Genomic DNA, 19565 nt, shown 5'->3' with positions numbered 1-19565 from the left:
AAGACCATTTTTTATAGATAGAAAGCAGTTTTGCTGCTTCCTTGTCTTTAGAAAATTTGATAGGCTCAAGTTAATTTAAAAGGGCTGTCTGCAAATTGTTGAAATTGGGTTTAAATCCACTCCAATCTGTCTGATGAATGTAATATTTCTCTTGTAACAGAGGCAAATCAATCATGTAAATTTTCCTGTTTAAAATATCAAGTTTATAACAATGGACTCATACTCTAATAATACATATTGAGAGCTACATTAACTTTCGTTCTGTGTACACAACAGAGCATTTAATGCGGATGATGCCATTATTTAAGCTACGAGACAGAGTGCTCAGAGGTGTAGAAGGGGAGTCCTCTTGTGGCCAGAGCTGAAATTACATCTAAATATTGGGTTACACGTAATTTTATTAATTCACATTTCGGTTCTTACCAAAATTATCTTTGTAGTAAACCCCATAAGAGAGAAGGGAAGAAAAAAAATAAATAAATAAATTCACAAATGAGATATCTCAGCTTTAATATCTCACCTGTTTCTCCTAGACAGCAATGAGATTAAATGGACATCAAGTAATCTCAGGTGTCCCAAACTGTGTTGATTTGCCAAGACACCAGGTCTACAATCAAAAGTAAGAGATTTCAGTATGAACGCAGACATTTTTCATCTGATTCTTCCAAGACCAAATTATCTGAGCCACTGGCGTAACCAGGGCAGTTTATGAGATTATGGTGGCCCTAAACGAATTCCTGCTTGGAGCTTTGGAATTTACTGTATTAATTACATTATATATATATATATATATATATATATATATATATATATATATATATATATATTAAATTACTATAAATAACAAAAAATAACTATATACAAAAAATTTAAATAAAATTAAAATTGCTTTGCGGGACCCCCTGGTGGCTCGGGGGCCCTTTTACCGCTTATGCTAGAAACGGTCCTGGGCGTACAGCAGTGCAGGGTGTGGAGCCCCACTGATGCCTGAGATGAGAGGGGGGACCGCGACAGCCGCTCGAAAAGGAACGATTGAAACGAATGTCATCTTCTAACATTCTCTTTAGAGTTAATCTAAAAAGCAGCAGCCTATTTGTAAATACTGATGGTTCATATCCCAGGGTCATATTTCCTCCTGAGGTCCAGCAATAATGAAAAATATGAATAATAATATCATATAATAATAATTTCGTATAAAAAATAAAAGTTTGAAAAAGTAAAAAACAACAACAACAAAAAAAAAACATTTTAATTATTATTTTAATGAAAAATAATAATAATATAATGTAAAAAAGTTTTAAAAGTGATAAAAGTTTTCTATTTTTTTTTTTTTTTTTTTTGACATCATTATTTTATACTATAAAGTAATTTCCAGTATATTTCCAAGGGTCATATCTTCTTGAGGTCCAGCAATAATAATAATAATAATAATAATAATAATAATAATAATAATAATAATACGTTTTCATAAATGTGTACATTATTATTTTATATTACATAGAAATGCACACATTTATATAATTATATTTATGTACATTTCCATATATGTATATTTATATATTGGATATGTATTTGAATATATATCATACTTATATTGTATTACAATAAAACATTACGTAATGTAATAATAATAATAGTAATAATAATAATATCATATAATATAATAATAATTGCATATAAAATGTAAACGTAAAAAAACAACAACAACAAAAAAAAACAAAAACATCTTTTTCAATATTATTTTATATTACAAATACATTTCCATACCGCATGAGAGCGACATTACTGCAGAAATCACACACTCTCAATAATTTTCTCTCTCTCTGTGTGTGTGTGTGTGTGTGTGTGTGTGTGTGTGTGTGTGTGTGTGTGTGTGTGTGTGTGTGTGTGTGTGTGTGTGTGTGTGTGTGTGTGTGTGTGTGTGTGGATGGATGGATGGAGGCAGAGCCACACACACACACACTGAAACACAGACCAGGACCACACCGACCGGTCTGCCTCAAGATGCTGGAATAACGGCGAGAAACGAACATCTTCTGCTTCTTAACTGTGACCAGCTCACTCACTTTCTCCAAAATGTCTGGGAAAATAGAAAGCAAACAAGGTGAGAGTTTACATTTATTTACATGCATTAATAATCTTAAAATGAACTTCAGTTAGCCGCGTTAGCATTAGCTTCAGACGGAGGGTTCAAGGCCACTCACAGGATCAAAGCATCTTATCTCTATCTTATTTTTTTTTTAACAAAAACAACATTTAAAGGGTTGAGATGATAAATTAACTTAATTAAGAGCATTTATAATGTGATATTATGTTAATTTAGACATTAATTAATATCAGACAGCTGTATTTGGGTGTGGACGGAGCTGCTAGCGCTGTTCTTGACTGGCTAGCTGACAGACGTTTTCATCATTTTTTTGTCCCTTTATACGGGTTAATATATTAAAGATATATTCTTGTGTTATGTAAGACAGGTTATGTATAAGGCGTCTGTGTCATTGTTTTTATTTGTGTTGTTGTGTTTGGCCTTTCCAGACAGTATGAGTGTTTAAATGGTCTGTTGCGAGTATAATGGACAGTTCTTTGTATCTGTAACATGGTGATTATTATTTTAAAGGAGGAATGTTGAATGATGAATCTGTCCAATATAGTTATATATATATATATATATATATATATATACACACACACACACACACGATTGTTTCAAGTTGTCCTATAGTTTAGGCTATATAGTTAAGCATGTCTGTGCGTTTGACAGGGACTGAACTGAGACAAATGCCAAGCTGATAGATAGATAGACAGACATAACTACAGGTAAGTATATATGATATACTGCTACTGGGTCATGAAATACTACATCACCTGACATTTTACCCTATTAACTTTTGTGGAGTGTTTTTGTCTGATGAACAAATCTGTAAATTACGCTGACAGACAGCAACCATTGTCACTTCCTTTCTCAGAAGGTTTAGAGAAGTTTGAAGTGGATAGAAAAAGTTGCATACACTGCTCCACACAATATGCATTGAGATATCCAGATGCATACTGTTACTGAATCATGAGATACTGCACCAGCTGTTACCTTCAAGTTGCTTGTACCTTATTGTTTTTTGTCTTTGTGAATGAGGGAATACTAATTCTCTATTACACTGACAGGTTGCAAACATTGTCACTTCCTTTCTCAGAAGGTTTAGAGAAGTTTAAATGACTAGTTGTAGGTAATCCGTTCACTCTGAGCTAATACATGTCAGTCTGGAGTAGATTTTACTGGGCGATTTGGCTTCTGAAATGATATCTTGATATTTTTCAGCAAATTGACGATATTCAAAATATATATCGATAATTATGTTTTTGCCCTGAAATAGCATATTGGGGGGGTGGGGGGGTGTCAGTCGGAGGAACCATCATTTCATTTCAACAGCCATTGTAGCCAAGTAGAATTAATATTTCAAATGTATTAAATAAAAATTTATTGAAAAATGATGAAGTCATGTTTCCCACAGTTTTTCACTGAATTAACACAAGGGAGAGTAAAATGTAATGATTTTCTTTGATTTGCATGTGTATACTTATATATAAAAATCTTATTTACCTTCATATATTTTTACAAAAAAAATTTTTTTGTGAATGAATAAGCAAAAACTACTTCACTTATTTTTTTGGAAACCAGATGAATATTGCATAGTACTAAATTATTACTGTGGAACAAAGTCAAGTTTATTATTATAATATAATACTGAATTATTATTATTTTCAGGATAAGATTTTTTAAAGATGAACTAATATATTTATGTCCTATTTACTTCACCCTAACCTGGGGTTTTTATTTTGACACTGCAAGTGCAGCTGTTTATTTCACCTTCACCAGGAAGTGCAATGTTTGTTTGACAGTTCTGAGTTTCACATCTTGTGAACCGCTGTCAAACTGTCCTTTACTGTTCCACATTTGTAGATTTGTATAATAACTTTATAGCGGTTACTAATGTTTGGAATTGCACGTATGCTTGAACTTGCAGTACTTCACAATGCAGGTGAACTACACTGGAAACACTAGCCCATGAGCCCCGCCTCCCCTGCTCGTGCACACAGATCAGCGTGTCACCGGTTTATTCTGAAGAGCACACGGTCCATGTTTATCTGTCTTTAATCGCAGCCTTTGGCAGTTAAATAATCACATATGATCATATCTCCATTTTGATGTTATTTTGATTAATTATACAGCCCTGAAGGATCGTGAAGTTAGTCTACTGATGCACTCTATGAAACTTAATGGCCAAATAAAAGGCTCATTAAAATCATCACGATATTCACAATATTGTTGAATTTTATATCATCAGCAAAATCATCACGATTATATGGTGGGTATTCGATGTGTCATCCAGCCCTGCTGCATATCATGCAATAATACAACAAACACCTAACATTTTACCCTGTTACCTTCACTGGCTTGTTTGTTTTTAATGAAAAAGGAGATATATCTGTAAAATACACTGCATGAGGTTGCAACCGTAATCCCTCCCTTTCTCAGAGTTGTGCATCTCTAAATTGCCCTTTAAATGTAGATGCTGGTTTACCAGGAGGATGCTGGCCATTGTCTTCTATTTTAAGATATACACCGATCAGCCACAACATTAAAACCACCTGCCTAATATTGTGTAGGTCCCCCTCGTGCCACCAAAACAGCGCCAACCCGCATTCTGATCACTACATTTGTACAGAGCGGTTATCTGAGTTACCGTAGACTTTGTCAGTTTTAACCAGTCTGACCATTCTCTGTTGACCTCTCTCATCAACAAGGCATTTCCATCCACAGAACTGCTGCTCACTGGATGTTTTTTTGTTTTTGGCACCATTCCTATTAAATTCTAGAGTCTATGTGAAAATCCCAGAAGATCAGCAGTTACAGAAATACTCAAACCAGCCCATCTGGCACCAACAATCATCTATGCGATTATCTAATCAGTTAATCGAGTGGCAGCAGTGCAGTGCATAAAATCATGCAGATACGGGTCAGGAGCTTCAGTTATTGTTCACATCAACCATCAGAATGGGGAAAAAATGTGATCTCTGTGATTTGGACTGTGGCATGATTGTTGGTGCCAGACGGGCTGGTTTGAGTTAATGTTGTGGCTGATCGGTGTATACAGTATTCCCGATTTGGTTCAATTCTGGTTCACAAGCTCTCATTTCTATTTCGATTCAGTATCGATTCATATGGGTATATTTCAGTTATAATGTCCCTTGTACTTACATATGAAAGAAATGATCTCACAGCTAATGCTATTAATTAATGAACTGATGCCAACTCCAACCATAAGACATGGGATACTTCATATACCATTGCCTGAATCTTGGACTTAGGATAGACCTCAACGAAATTACCAGCCGGTTGAACTGCGAAGCACCTAACTGATCTTGGCCTGCATCACCTTGGTCTAATGATGGACTACACTCTTAAAATGGAATACATAGACTATCAATTAATTGCCAACAGAAGCCTTTATCAGCCAACTAACAAAGCACAATGCATCAATGTGAACTTCTGCAGTTAATACAGAATGAACTTCAAAGACATTAGTAATTAATCTTACAGTTCTTACTAAATCTTTGTTTAAACACTGACCCTTAACACTTACTTAGTTTACTAATTTTAAACCATGACTTGCTCTGCACACAAATAACTAATATTGGCATTATATTCATGCTGTTAGCCAGAGGGGAACTGGCCCCTACAGTGAGCCTGGTTTCTCCCAAGGTTATTTTTCTGCATTAACCAACATCTTATGAAGTTTTATGTTCCTTGCCACAGCCACGGGGTTTCTAAATACAATTATTATTTAATTACTTATTTTTATACACACTTCATAATCGTATTTAATCAAACTACTCAATGATGACTCTAAGACTGTAGATATTACGGTTTCATTTTCTGTTAATGCATGATTTTCTGTAAAGCTGCTTTGACACGATGTGTGTTGTGAAAGGCGCTATACAAATAAAAATGACTTGACTATTAATTATACAGGGGACCTTTTAACTAGGTACATTACGAAAATATAAATTTTACTAATTATATTTTATTAGTTCTTTATAATGTTGGTCACATTTTGACTTTTAAAAATTAACAAATCCATGTATTCAGTCAATAAATATGATAATATATTACATATATTATTTTTTGTTACATGTTTTTGTACTATTTACAAGTATTTACATTGATTTGTTGAACGTGTTAAAACCGGTACTGTCTTTTTAAGAGAACCGGCATTTCAGTAAAGTGCATCTGTAAATGAGCGCATGTTAACGAGAGAGACTCAAAGAGCTTTATCTCATCTGTCCTAGGTGTGATTATAATTAAGTTTCTTTTTTGTTGTTTTTGTTCAACAACTGACCATACAGAACAGAAAGTGTATTAAAAGAGACATTATTCAATCACACATGGTTCGCGTGGATCTCGTCTTTGGACACACATTGCATGAACAACTTTTACTCTCAACACACAATGAAAGAATCTCTCTGCTGAATACACCACCACTATACTACACAATTACTGGTGAGTGATATGTAAATATTTACCAGCCAGTTGCCAAATATATAAATTTTTTTGTAGTGGAGGGTTGCGTATAGAGTAAAAGCTCGATCTTGGGATTTAAGAATCATTATTGAGATGTTGAGTTTAAATGAAGATTGCGATGCATCAGAAAAGTTTCATTTTTACCCACCCCTAATATACAGCATCTCTAACTGTTAACTGTCCTTATTGTAGATGATAAACAGGTTTATTATTTTTGTCATTGTTTTTATTTTTTACAGTTTTGTTTGGTGATGTTAGTGGCACAGAAATTACACCCTGGGCTAAAAGTTGTACACACCCCATATTTGGTGGTAGTTCACTTGAAACATCTTGTTGGTGGAAACTTCAGGTGAAGTTGTGACCAGAATTAGGTTTGGGGAGGTTCTTAGAAGTACAGTGAGAAACAAGCCTGTTCAGAGGTTGTCCTACTTTGTCTGCTTCAGAAGAGGATATTGACAAAAAGAGGAAATGAACTTGTAGAATGTACTTCCCACAACATGAGGATCAAGAAGCGGATGTAAAGACCTCATACTCAGTGCACCTTATTGGTTTGCTGTGTTTTTATTGGATGAGTGCAGTGTTGTCTTAGACAGCTATTCAGGAAGTTGGCTCTCATGGGTAATTTAACCTGTTCAGATTAGTAGTCAAATCAGTTACTCTGAGATAAGAAAGATAAGGCTTCCATTTTCCTGGGCATTCCAGTCTAATGGTAAACCCACCATCCTTTTACTGGTTTTGATTTTCTTCCTGCTTTTTTTTTCTTTTTTGGGATTTTAGCTGTCAGATTTTTTCTTTCTTAGTGTTCCTGGTCTTATTGTGTACAATTCATTAGTGCATGTTTATTTTAAGAAAGCTAGTTTCCAGAATTCTATCTTGATCTCTATAGTTCCACGTATTCTTCTGTTGATGAAATTTCGTGGAACCATTAGAACTTTCTAACTGACAGCTGAGCAAAAAAATTCTCTTGATTCTGAGATAACCTTGGAGGAGCTTGGCGAGGTAATTAAGGCCTTGCCTACAGGCAAGGCTCCGGGGCCAGATGGTTTTGCCGCTGAGTTTTTTAGATCTTATGCTACAGAATTGGCTCCACTTTTGCTAGAAGTTTATACGGAATCATTCCAGAATGGAAAGCTTCCACCAACCATGACGCAAGCCCGGATCAGTTTGATTCTTAAAAAGGACATAGATCCAAGCGAGTGTAAGAGTTACCGTCCAATTTTCCTGATCCAGCTAGATGTTAAAATATTGTTAAAAAAATTTGGCTAACCGATTAAGTTATGACATCTCTTATACATATAGATCAAGTGGGGTTTATTCAGGGCCATAGCTCTTCTGATAACATTAGGCGTTCCATCAATATCATGTGGGCAGTGGCGAATGATCAGACTCTGGTCACTGCCATCTCACTTGATGCTGAAAAGGCGCTTGATATGGTAGAATGGGATTATCCTTTTAAGATTTTGGAAATGTACGGGTTCGGGAATTCTTTTATTGGTTCGATTAAGTAACTTTATAGACACCCGGTAGTGGCAGTACAAATGAATGGATTAATTTCAGATTATTTTACTCTGGATAGGGGCACCTGGCAGGGTTGCCCTCTTTCCCCATTATTGTTCTGTCTTGCCCTGGAACCAATTAGCAGCCGTGATAAGAAAGGGGGTGATTTTCCAGGGTTGGTGGCGGGAGGTGTGGCGCATAAGCTTTTGCTTTACGCAGATGATTTTTTTATTATAAAATCCGACCCTACTAGATCTATGCCTTGCCTCCACAGAATTATTCATTCCTTTTCTAAATTCTCGGAATACAGAGTTAATTTGTCTAATTCCGAAGCTTTGGCTCTGACAGATTACTGCCCGGTAGCGGCTTTTCAGCCAGGCGCCTTCCAGTGGCCCAAACAGGGCATTAAGTATTTGGGTATTTTATTCCCAGCAAATTTGTCTGATTTAGTTAGAGTTAATTTTGACCCTTTAATAAAAAGGTTTTCGAGCAATGTGGGCAGGTGGGCTTTATTACATTTATCTGTGATTGGGAAGGTTAATGTTATTAAAATGAATTGTATTCCAAAATTCAACTACCTGCTACAGTCTCTCCTTATAGACGTCCCCCTCTCTTATTTCAGGATATTTGATAGCATAGGGAAGTCCTTCATTTGGAATGGTAAACGTCCCAGTTTATATTTCAGTAAGTTGCATAGGCCGATTGACAAAGGTGGGCTATGCCTACCCAAGATTTTGTTTTATTATTATGCGTTCGGTATGACATTTGGCTAATTGATTGCTTCCACCTGAGAGAGCCCCTCCCTGATTTTATATTGAACAGGAAGTTCTTGCCCCTGTTTTACCATTGCAAAGCCTTTCTATCAAACTAATCGGAGAAGTTAAGTTACACACCGATATCTCACATTTGCACTCGGTATGGACAAAAGTGTCCAGAGTGTTTAATTCGGACATTTATTTAAATGTTGCCCCAAGCATATGGCTGAACCCAAAATTGTGTATTAATAAGTGGATTGTGAGGGAGGTTAATACACTCGGTGACATATATGAGAGTGGAATGTTGAGATCCTTTGAAAATTTGGTTCAACATTTTGGGATTCCCAGATCTCAGTTCTTTTGGTATTTACAGCTGCGCTACATGCTCTGTACTATTTTTGGGAATAGCATACACCCCCCCTAAAGCGGCAGATACTCTGAGAGTGGTGATTACTGCTTTTGGAAAAGGTCATGAGGTATCAGTGTATTACTGCCTGTTAATTCAGAGTCTGGGGGATGGAGCTTTAACTTCTATCAAGAGATTATGGGAGAAAGATTTAAACTTGGTATTGGAGGAGGGAATGTGTGCTAGGATTCTAAAAAAACGTCAAGTCTACATCTAGAGATGCAAGAGTGCGCCTTATGCAATTCAAGATTTTACATTGATTCTGTTGGACACTCTTCTAGCTTGTATAGGCTTGGTCTTAAAGACACACCCACCTGCTGGCGATGCCAATCAGAAGATGAGGACACAACCCATGTTTTTTGGTGGTGTGTTAAGATACAAGAATTTTGGTTGAAGGTTCAGAGTTTTATGTGTGACGTATTGGGCACTCAAATTTCATTTTGCCCCATACTCTGTATTTTAGGCAACAATCAATATAGGGGATAAACACATAAAACATTGGGTTCTAACCAGTGTTATGATCGGCAGACAGATTGTTATAAGGGGATGGAAGTCGGCTGGAGCGCCCTCATTTCAAGAGTGGTGCACAGAGATGGGGAGGGTGGTGGCATTCGAGGAAATGTCATGAAGAAGGCTGGGGAACTTAGATTCATTTGATAGGAAATGGGGCAGCTATTTGCCGTTCTTAGAGGGCTCTTGGGGAGGGGCAGTGGAGAGAGAAGTATAGTTTTAAATGTGTGTTATTATTATTATGGGGGGAAGAATAGTACAGCATTAACCAAAAATATTATATAGCAACATTCATCTACTTTTCATGATCCAGTAAAATCTGATGGGTGAAATCAAGTCCCATAATAGATTATTTACTGGATGAATATTCTACTTGTACACTGATATAGCTGTCATTTTACTGGATTTGGATGTGTAGAAGAAATCAAAGTGGCTTTTAGTCCAAATACACTGAATTTTTATGCCATGCAAATGTTAGGCCATCTATATGCAGAAGTTGACAAAATTAACTTATACCCATTTAATATGTACAGTCTTTCTCTTCTGGTAAAAATGGACCAAAATACTTATACTTTAAAAAATCTCTGGGGACTGAGGGGAGTAGTGTTGTCAAAAGTACCGGTACTTCGGTACCAAATCGATACTAAAATAAAAATAATGTAACGATACCAGTGTTTCTGCAATACCGGTAGTACCGAGCACCAACTCAATCCGGTACCAGCATGCAGTGTGACTAACTAATACATAATTGCTTTAAAATGCTCACAGGCTTATTTTGCGCGTGTGCTCTGTTACTCCTTTTACACTGAAATTGAAAATGTATCGAATTAAAATCGTGACATGTCCTAGTGTGATTTATTAAACCGCTAACAGCTGCAATCTTAGTGTAGATGAGCTGCGTACTTTGTATAAATCCGACTGCTCAAACACTGGAAACTCCACAGACACTGAGAATCATTCACGTTGTATCAGATGACAGAGCAGAGCACTCAGCCACTGTGAACCACGCAGCACATGTAAATTACATATTTATATAATTAAATCACAGCATTTGCGCTTTAATCTCAACTCAAACTTTATTTACTGTGTATAGCATTTAAAACAACAGAGTAATAATATTTAACATAAACATAACATTTCAAAATTACCATATACACAAACACCTGTAATCTAAAATCCAAACACTTCAAAACAGTGTCCTACATTTCATTTGTCAGACTCAAAGGCCAGTGTAAAGAGATGAGATTTCAGACATGACATAAAGGCTTCAATGATCACACTGGGCTGTGTCAAGAACTGTTTATCTATATAAGTCAAAATAAAAGCTAGATGCCTGAAATTGAAGACATTGCGACAGAAATATATAACAAATGTATAGTAAAATGTAATATTCACGTAATAATAATAATAATAATAAAGCAATATATCACAAGCAAGACTGCTGTTGAATAAATGTTTGAGGAAAAAAAAATGCAATGACATGTTGACAAGTTCCATGTTCACTTGTTAAAATGTTTTAAGAATTAATTGATTAGACACCATTTTGATGATGAAATTAAATTAAACTTTAAAACATGGAGTTCTGGATAATAATAATAATTAAAATAATTATTATATTATTAAAAATATCTAAAGTGGTGTGTTCAGTAGCACATTATCATATTAGCATATTTTTGCTGTGGTGTTGAAATCGGCATCGAGAACTGTGAAATTTCACTGGTATCGGTACCGACTACTGAAATTTTGGTACACTAGAGGGGAGTATGCAAATTTGTGTCCAATAAAATGCTCTCTAGAACAAGAATGCCCCTCCACCCAAGGTAATAAATACTACCTGGCCCTAACTTGTAATAGCAAATAGCAAATCATGGTTCATGGCTGTGATGAAGACTAAAGGCTATTGGCGATTTAATAAGGGATCCCACCCCAACTTAATGTTTAAATAGGAAATGCATCAGCACAAGAAAGAAAAAATCATTCATCTTTGATATGTGGTGGTCTTCTTTATGCTTCCTATTTACTTAAAAGGGCTATAATTCAGTCACACCCTACTTTCAAAGCTAGCGGCCACATCCCTCATGACACAGAATGTATAATACATGAGTTTAACATCCTGACAAAACTCCATTAAACTCACTTGTTGGACTAAGTGGTGTCTCTTTTCTGCTTTAATGGAGGATTCTGTGTTGTAGCCCCAGCAAAGCCTGATATGAAACTCCACAGATTGCCCAGGCAAACCCCAAGCACTTCATTCCTCAAATGTGTGTGGGGGAAATCCCCCCTAAATGGTTTTGTGCCACGCACAATGGTGTTATCACCAGAATTCGTTCCAGAGTGGCACACTCCAAGAGTGCATTAAGTCACACTGCATTCAATTAAAAAGGATTTTACTGTACACAAAAGCCCGGGTCTCCTCTCACATGTGTTCCCAAGATACACAATAAGGTTGACGTCTTGCAGCGTAGTGAACCGGAAAGCTACTGCCTGCATTTACTGCAAGAAGTAGTGAACAATTGGGTTGGGCGGAATGGCCAATATCTATTTTTATATAACAGTAACTGAATGTATACAGTATATATTCAGTATATATATAAATAAGAAGGTTTACACTTCATTAATCATGTGGTAATGCTTATTTTTGGATAATTAAAAAATCCATAAATAAAAGCTACTTCATCTCATTTGATTATTTTCTTCTTTTATTTGGAACTTGATGGATGCAAACCAAAGAATAAGATTGTTCTTAAGATTCAAAACAATAAACTTATAAATTAGCCTATATATGTACACCTTTATTAAATTACTGTCGACGTGTCTTTGTCTTCCTTCAGAATCCCAGCGTTCCCACTTGACATCCTTTACAATGAAACTAAAGGACAAATTCCACTCTCCCAAAATCAAGAGGACGCCGTCAAACAAAAAGTCCAAACCACCACCAGAACAACCTGTGAAGTCCCCAGAGAAGACTGTGACCAAGGTATGTAGTGTAGTGGTGTCGCCATAGAAGTTTCTTTCTAATGTTTGAAAGTTTTTTTTGTATGATATTAGCAGTAGCATGACTGTTGATATTTCAAATTGTAAATCAAAAATGATTACTATGTAGCTTCTGTCATCATAGTAGTTCTGTCATGCCATTTATGTGAGCTTTATAAACAAAGCTTTTTGTTCAGAAACTTGGGCAAATATATGCACATTGTTTATTGTTTGATGATTTGGTGACATTGGATTTCGCAACACTGTCCACGTTTAGAGTCCGAGTCGATTAGAGGAGCATGAGAAAGAAGTGGTCAGCGCTTTGCGGTACTTCAAGACGATAATCGACAAGATGGCAGTGGACAAGAAAGTTCTGGAAATGCTTCCTGGATCAGCCAGCAAAGTGCTGGAGGCTATCATGAGCTTGGTACAACTAGATGGCAAGATATTGAGCAGGCAAGTTACCATAGTCACTTCCTCTGATATTATAATATAAGCTCCTTTTCGAAAAGAACTTTAACTCCTTGAGCCATTAACAGATATATTTGCAATTCTTTTTTTTTTTTTCATTCAGCTAACATTTTCCTGTACTGTATCTTTAGCATTTTTGATCTTTGCAGTCTTACAGTATAATATTTACATGAATTCTTCATCCATCTGCCCTCAGTTCACGTGTGTCCTCCTGTCTGAATCGGCTCTATCAGAGTCTTGCAAACCTCATACTCTGGTCAGACCAAGTGATGCTGGAAGGGGTGAATTTGGAAGATAAAGAAACAATAGCAACCGTCACCACTGTGATCAAAGCAGTCTTAGATGGTGTAAAGGTATTGTACATGTTTGATTGTTCCCTGTAGCTATAAACAAATGGTCGTACAGTAGAAATGCCTTCAGTAGTTGTCAGTTTGGTAGTGACATGCATAATCAGGTGGGATTGCTTGAGTTAAATACACCCACCAGAATTCTTACCCTGTTAGCACAAAATTTTATTAAATTTCCAGTGGAACTCTGGCTCTTTTTGTAATGTTTGACATCTGTTGGATTTTCTATTTAATTTCCACCCATATTCCAGCTGTATTTAGTCATGGGTTTTGTTCTGAGTTGATAGTGTTGTGTGTAAAGATGACTCTGCATGTGGTTTCCTGTAGGAGCTTGTTAAAGTCACCATCGAGAAGCAGGAACACCCCTCCCCCACGACGCCCATCAAAACACTTCCCCCTGTCACCAGTCCACAGCGGTAATTCAAAAGCTTTTTGTGAAATACAATTTTTGACCTAAGAGTATTCAGAATTGAGGTGGGAAGTGTTGAATTCCATTTCCAAACATAAAAGCTGCCATATTAGTTAGTCTAGGCTGTTAGTCTTTCCCCTTGGTGGAAACAGAGTCAAAGCAAGGCCCCCTTTGCATATTGTTATAAACTCAGTGTTGCATTGTAAGCCTGGCCAATAATAACATGCGTAGAGTACCATATTAATGTTTTACATAACGTTATGATGCTTACATTTCACAACCTTTAAAATAATAATTATTGGTGTACAGAGTCAAATACTTGGACAAACATTAAACAGCATCATTAAAATGCCACATTAATAATTCTTACCTGTTTTGTTGGCAGTGTTCCAGAGCCCCCTGTCATTGAGACAAAGGAAATCTTGAATGATGCCCCTGCCCTGCCTGAGACCATAGAGACCCCAAATAACATCCCTGATGAGGAGCTGGCCCCTCCTAAACCCCCTCTACCTGGACTCAAAGTGCCTGAACACTGGTACGAATGCTTTGCTTAGTTGAGTCACGAAACTCCATTTCAAAACAAAGCAAGCTGCCTTGCCGACTACTGCCTACAGAGGCATCATCCTAGTTGAAATGGAACCTCAATAGTGACAGATTTGGAACGCTGTACATAGACTTAAACTACAAATAGCAAGCAAATCTCCATTGATTTTAATAGAGTTTGGTGTTAGAATGTTGCTAAGCTAACATCATAATACTCTAATAATCATAAAAATACGTACAAATATTTGGTAAAGTAATTTGTTTATTTCCAGCCATGCTTTCCGGTTTTGAATGAATTATAAGTATATTAATATTCGTCAATTCTCTCTCCATCCGCCATCCTGGATTTTCACAGTGCATTATGGGATTGCCTTCTCTTTGTAGGATACATATGAAGAAGCCTTTTTCTATGTAAATATGTGCTATATAGACATCTTTGACCGTTGTGCCACATCTTACTGTTGTTCTTGCACTGGAGTGCAACATCATTTAGGTGTCAAGTTTAAAAAAACTTTTAAAAATGCATCTCAAGACACCTGCACTCTATTCTATTCGTTGTGCTGCGTCTAGGGTTTTTTTTTGCACGAGAATGTGTTCGGTCTGAACCGCCTCTTAGCCTAACCTTTGGAATAGCCTTTGTGTCTGGAGCGTGTCTGTGCTGCCTATGTAGGCATTTCATTAGTTTTTGAAACACGGACTTAAAGGGGTCATGAAATGGAGAACCAAATCTTCCTTCATAATTAGTCATATAAGAGGTAACTGTAAATAAATAAAAACATGCTGTATGTTTCAGAACTCAACTTCCTCCCCAGTCTAAAAAGAGCATTAATAGTTACCACCCTGCAGAAACATCTCGTTTTGAAATCTGTGTTTGTGACATCACAAGAAATTGCTCATTTGTATTTACACATCGCACAACATGCGTCATCGCACCTTTGGCCCTGCCCACTGTTGCTGAGAATGAGAGACAGAGAGAGCAGGACAGATAGGCCTAGTGTGGCTAACTATTCCTGAACACCAAAGGGGACCCATCTGGACCTTTGGAATTATTTTTGTATATAAACATGCACTAGACAGACAATGTATCTTACGCTGCTTTTAAAAGACACTGTGTCAAGTTACAACTTTGAAGAGGAGAAGCCATTCTCTTTCATTTAGTTGCTGTTTTGAGCACAAACTCATCCTGGACACGTTCTTTCGCACATCTGCGGTATTTTTAATCGTTGGTGTATGCAAACATGTACTAGATGGTTTTGATGTGTTTCTGGCGATGTGCGCCTATGTGTGTGCACCATTTCACCATGCTTTGGACTATGTATGTGCAGGTTTTTTCAACTCATATCAGCGTGGATTGTTTGTGAACCACTCATAATACGATTCAAGCTTTGCAAATGAACTGTTATTGAAGGATGGGGAAGTTAAAAACACTGTTGGACCCGAAACCGTGAGTAAACCATTTCATTCATGAATATTTCAAATGTCATGACTGTTTGATGGTTTATGGTACTGATGTGTTTGAGTGAACAGTTTAATATATTCAGATGCAATGTGTTGGATATGTGTTATGTGTAAACCCTAAAATGTAGTTGTTGTGGAGCTTTGTTCATTCTCTTTCGATTTTGTTTCAAATATGGCTGTATTCGAGGGACTGCACAAAGTTAGCCAGTCATAACAGTGGGAGTTTACTTTGAAGAAACGCTGAGGCCAAAACTGAGTGTTTCAGTCAGAGGGCCAGAGACAGGGTGGAAATGATCATATATTACTAAATTATGATTGTTTTGGTGCCAAAAAAAAAAAAAAAAAAAACTTTACTAACAATATAGAGTGGTCCTCAGGGAACATAATACAATTATTAAAAAATGGCATTTCATGACCCCTTTAATCTTCACAGACTGTGGTACACGTATAGCCATATTTTAATTTAGTCTACAAGCTTTATGGAGTGAAACAAAGCATGAAGGTGATTGTATAAAAATCGTAGTATCTAAAACTAGAAGTTTATATGTGGAAATACAAATTGGGCCATGTTATCTTATCTAACCATCTAATCTGGCTTACATGCAGTAAACATCTGGGTATTTTGGGTGATGTGGTTTGAAACAGTATGTCATGTATGGTGTCAGTGCTGTGGTTGGCTCCAGATGATTGCACAGCAGCCCCATCACGGTTTGATTGTTTGCGGGAAGTCTAAAAGAAAGGTGTGAAAGAGAGATATAAATAGTGGCGTTCTTAAGCACTCAAGTCTTTGTAGGTTGCAGCAGAGCAGGGTTTGACTTCCTCTGGTAGAGTGTCAGTGACTTACGGGCTGTTTTCTGAGAAATGAGCTCTACTTATTTACCTTTGTCTTTATTCTGACAATGTAAAGACAGGAAAGAGAAAGAGATGGCAAGAATGGATATTCTTATTTTATCCCCCTGCATGTTAAAATTTGCTAATCAGAAGATAATCTGTATTAGTAAAGGTCAGACAGACATACCCTGTACTCATAATATGAATCAGTTCTTCTGCTAGTCTCTCTGCAGTTTTGAACAGATGTTTTGGGGCAACAGACCAACTAACCAGACTGCCTGACTGGTTTGTGGATGAGTCAGAGCAGAAGAGTTGTTTATTTTCTGGTCTCACATAGCCAGACCTTTGACTAATGCTATACATTTTTGTCCATATTGCAGCTTATTCTGGCTAAGAACCACCCAATTAGACATATAGAGAATGTCTGACTGACGAGACTTGCAGCCTACAACAGTTTTTGTTTTTACATGCCATTTAAGTGCAGTTTTATATGTAATGGGTTATTCAACAATGATATACCAAAAATGTATTAAAATAATGGCTTGATAGTCTCATGAACGGTTGTACAGAAAATACAACTGAAATCAGAACTTTGTGATCAGAACTTCTATCCATCCAGAAGTAATAATTATAGTATTATTTCACAGACATCACTCAAAACAAATTGGAATAAACAGTTCTGCTCACACACACAGATCAGCCACAACATTAAAACCACCTGCCTAATATTGTGTAGGTCCCCTTCGTGCCACCAAAACGGCGCCGACATGCATCTCAGAATAGCATTCTGAGATACTGTTCTTCTCACCACAATTGTACAGAGTGGTTATCTGAGTTACCGTAGACTTCGTCAGTTCGAACCAGTCTGGCCATTTTCTGTTGACCTCTCTCATCAACAAGGCATTTCTGTCCACAGAACTGCCCCTCACTTGAGGTTTTTCATTTTTGGCACCATTCTGAGTAAATTCTAGACACTGTTGTGCATGAAAAGGAGATCAACAGATACAGAAATACTCAAACCAGCCCATCTGACACCAACAATCATGCCACGGTTCAGATCACTGAGATCACATTTTTTCCCCATTCTGGTGGTTGATGTGAACATTAACTGAAGCTCCTGACCTGTATCTGCTTGATTTTATGCACTGCACTGCTGCCAGACAATTGGCTGATTAGATAATCGCATGGATGATTGTTGGTGCCAGACGGGCTGGTTTGAGTATTTCTATAACTGCTTATCTCCTGGGATTTTCACACACAGCAGTCTCTAGAATTTACTCCGAATGGTGCCAAAAACAAAAAACATCCAGTGAGTGGCAGTTCTGCGGATGGAAACGCCTTGTTGATGAGAGAGATCAACAGAGAATGGTCAGACTGGTTCGAACTGACAAAGTCTATGGTAACTTAGATAACCGCTCTGTACAATTGTGGTGAGAAGAATAGCAACTCAGAATGCTATTCTGAGATGCAGGTTGGCACTGTTTTGGTGGAACGAGGGGGACCTACACAATATTAGGCAGGTGGTTTTAATGTTGTGGCTGATCGATTTGCCTGTAGGCAAGGCCTTAATTACCTCATCAAGCTCCTCCCAAGGTTATCTCAGTATCAAGAGAATTTTTTTTGCTCAGTCGTCAATTTAGGGAGTTCTAATGTTCCACAAAGTTTCTAATATCTTCATCAGTAAACGAAGTCGTGGAACTATAGAGATCAAGATAGAATTCTATCTTGCCCTGAACAACCAAAACTTCTAAGATTTTATGCCACTAACCTGGCAAACTTTGGTTTTGTGATTAGTTTGTCCTCGAAAGTGGAGTTTTACTGGATCGAGAAATTGCTTTCTATTTTAGACCTTCAGTTGGTGGTTTGTGGGACTAGTAGGAGACTAATTCTCTTTGCAAAATGACAGTGGTTTTGTTTGACACTAGCATTGGCTAAATAAACTCTTCCCCCCCTGCAGTCCACCGGCTCTCCCCCCAAAGAAGCGTCAATCAGCACCGTCTCCCACAAGGATTGCCGTGGTTGTGCCGATGAGTCGTACCACAAGTGGATCAAGTCTTCCTATTGGTATCTGTCGACAGGTGAGATTATTATGTCCCTTGGTACTAATCTTGCGATACGCAAGCTTCATTCAGCACTTTAATAACCGTGCTGTGTCACAAAAATTTTACTTTTTCCCCAAAAGCTGTTCTTTTTTTTTTTTTTTTTTTTGGTTTAGATCTGTTTTTTTTTTTTTTTTTTGCAATTTTAACATTTTTTTATTGATTCAACCATTAAATATAAATAGCAGAACACACATACACAGAATCAATATCCAACCCCCAGTCTCCACCACCCGACCCCCAACAACACCCCAGTGGTCACACAACCATAGACACACAACAAAAATAAATAAAAATAAAATAAATAAAACTAATTACACACATAAAACCCCTACACCTCTCTCTCCACTGTCCCTCCCTGAGAGCCCTCCAAAAAAGACAGATATCTGCCCCACTTCTTCACAAACATGTCTAAACTCCCCAGTCTTCTGGATACCCCCTCCTCAAGAGCTGCCACTCTGGCCATCTCTGAACACCACTCCTGAAATGGGGTGCTCCAGCCGACTTCCAACTCCTCAAAGTGATCTGTCTGGCAATCATAATACTAGTTAGGACCCAGTTTTTCATGTGCTTATTCTCCAAATAAATGACTGCCCCATCTCCTAAGATACAGAGTCTGGGGCAAAATAAAATTTGAGAGGCCAAAAACTTGCACATAAAACTCTGAATCCTCATCCAAAATTCTTGCA

General features: G+C 37.1%; 1 protein-coding gene across 3 annotated transcripts in view; it reads left to right on the top strand.

Moving 5' to 3' along the window:
• Positions 1–1929: 1929 nt before the first annotated feature.
• The window catches only part of LOC127415147 (rap guanine nucleotide exchange factor 1-like), a 56478-nt gene continuing 38842 nt past the window's right edge, over positions 1930–19565 (top strand). Inside the window, exons 1-7 of one of the 3 annotated variants that reach the window (XM_051653736.1) lie at positions 1930–2104; positions 12577–12722; positions 12996–13174; positions 13386–13542; positions 13864–13952; positions 14331–14480; positions 18735–18855. In XM_051653736.1, coding sequence (XP_051509696.1) covers positions 2077–2104; positions 12577–12722; positions 12996–13174; positions 13386–13542; positions 13864–13952; positions 14331–14480; positions 18735–18855 — 870 coding nt within the window. In that variant the 5' untranslated portion in view covers positions 1930–2076. The remainder of the gene's footprint in view (positions 2105–12576; positions 12723–12995; positions 13175–13385; positions 13543–13863; positions 13953–14330; positions 14481–18734; positions 18856–19565) is intronic. The other 2 variants (XM_051653737.1, XM_051653739.1) reach the window with 2 other exon arrangements.

Source organism: Myxocyprinus asiaticus, chromosome 24, assembly GCF_019703515.2.
Source record: "Myxocyprinus asiaticus isolate MX2 ecotype Aquarium Trade chromosome 24, UBuf_Myxa_2, whole genome shotgun sequence".
NCBI lineage: Eukaryota > Metazoa > Chordata > Actinopteri > Cypriniformes > Catostomidae > Myxocyprinus > Myxocyprinus asiaticus.
Note: the sequence above shows the minus strand (reverse complement) of the source record. Positions and strands in the feature narration are given on the sequence as shown.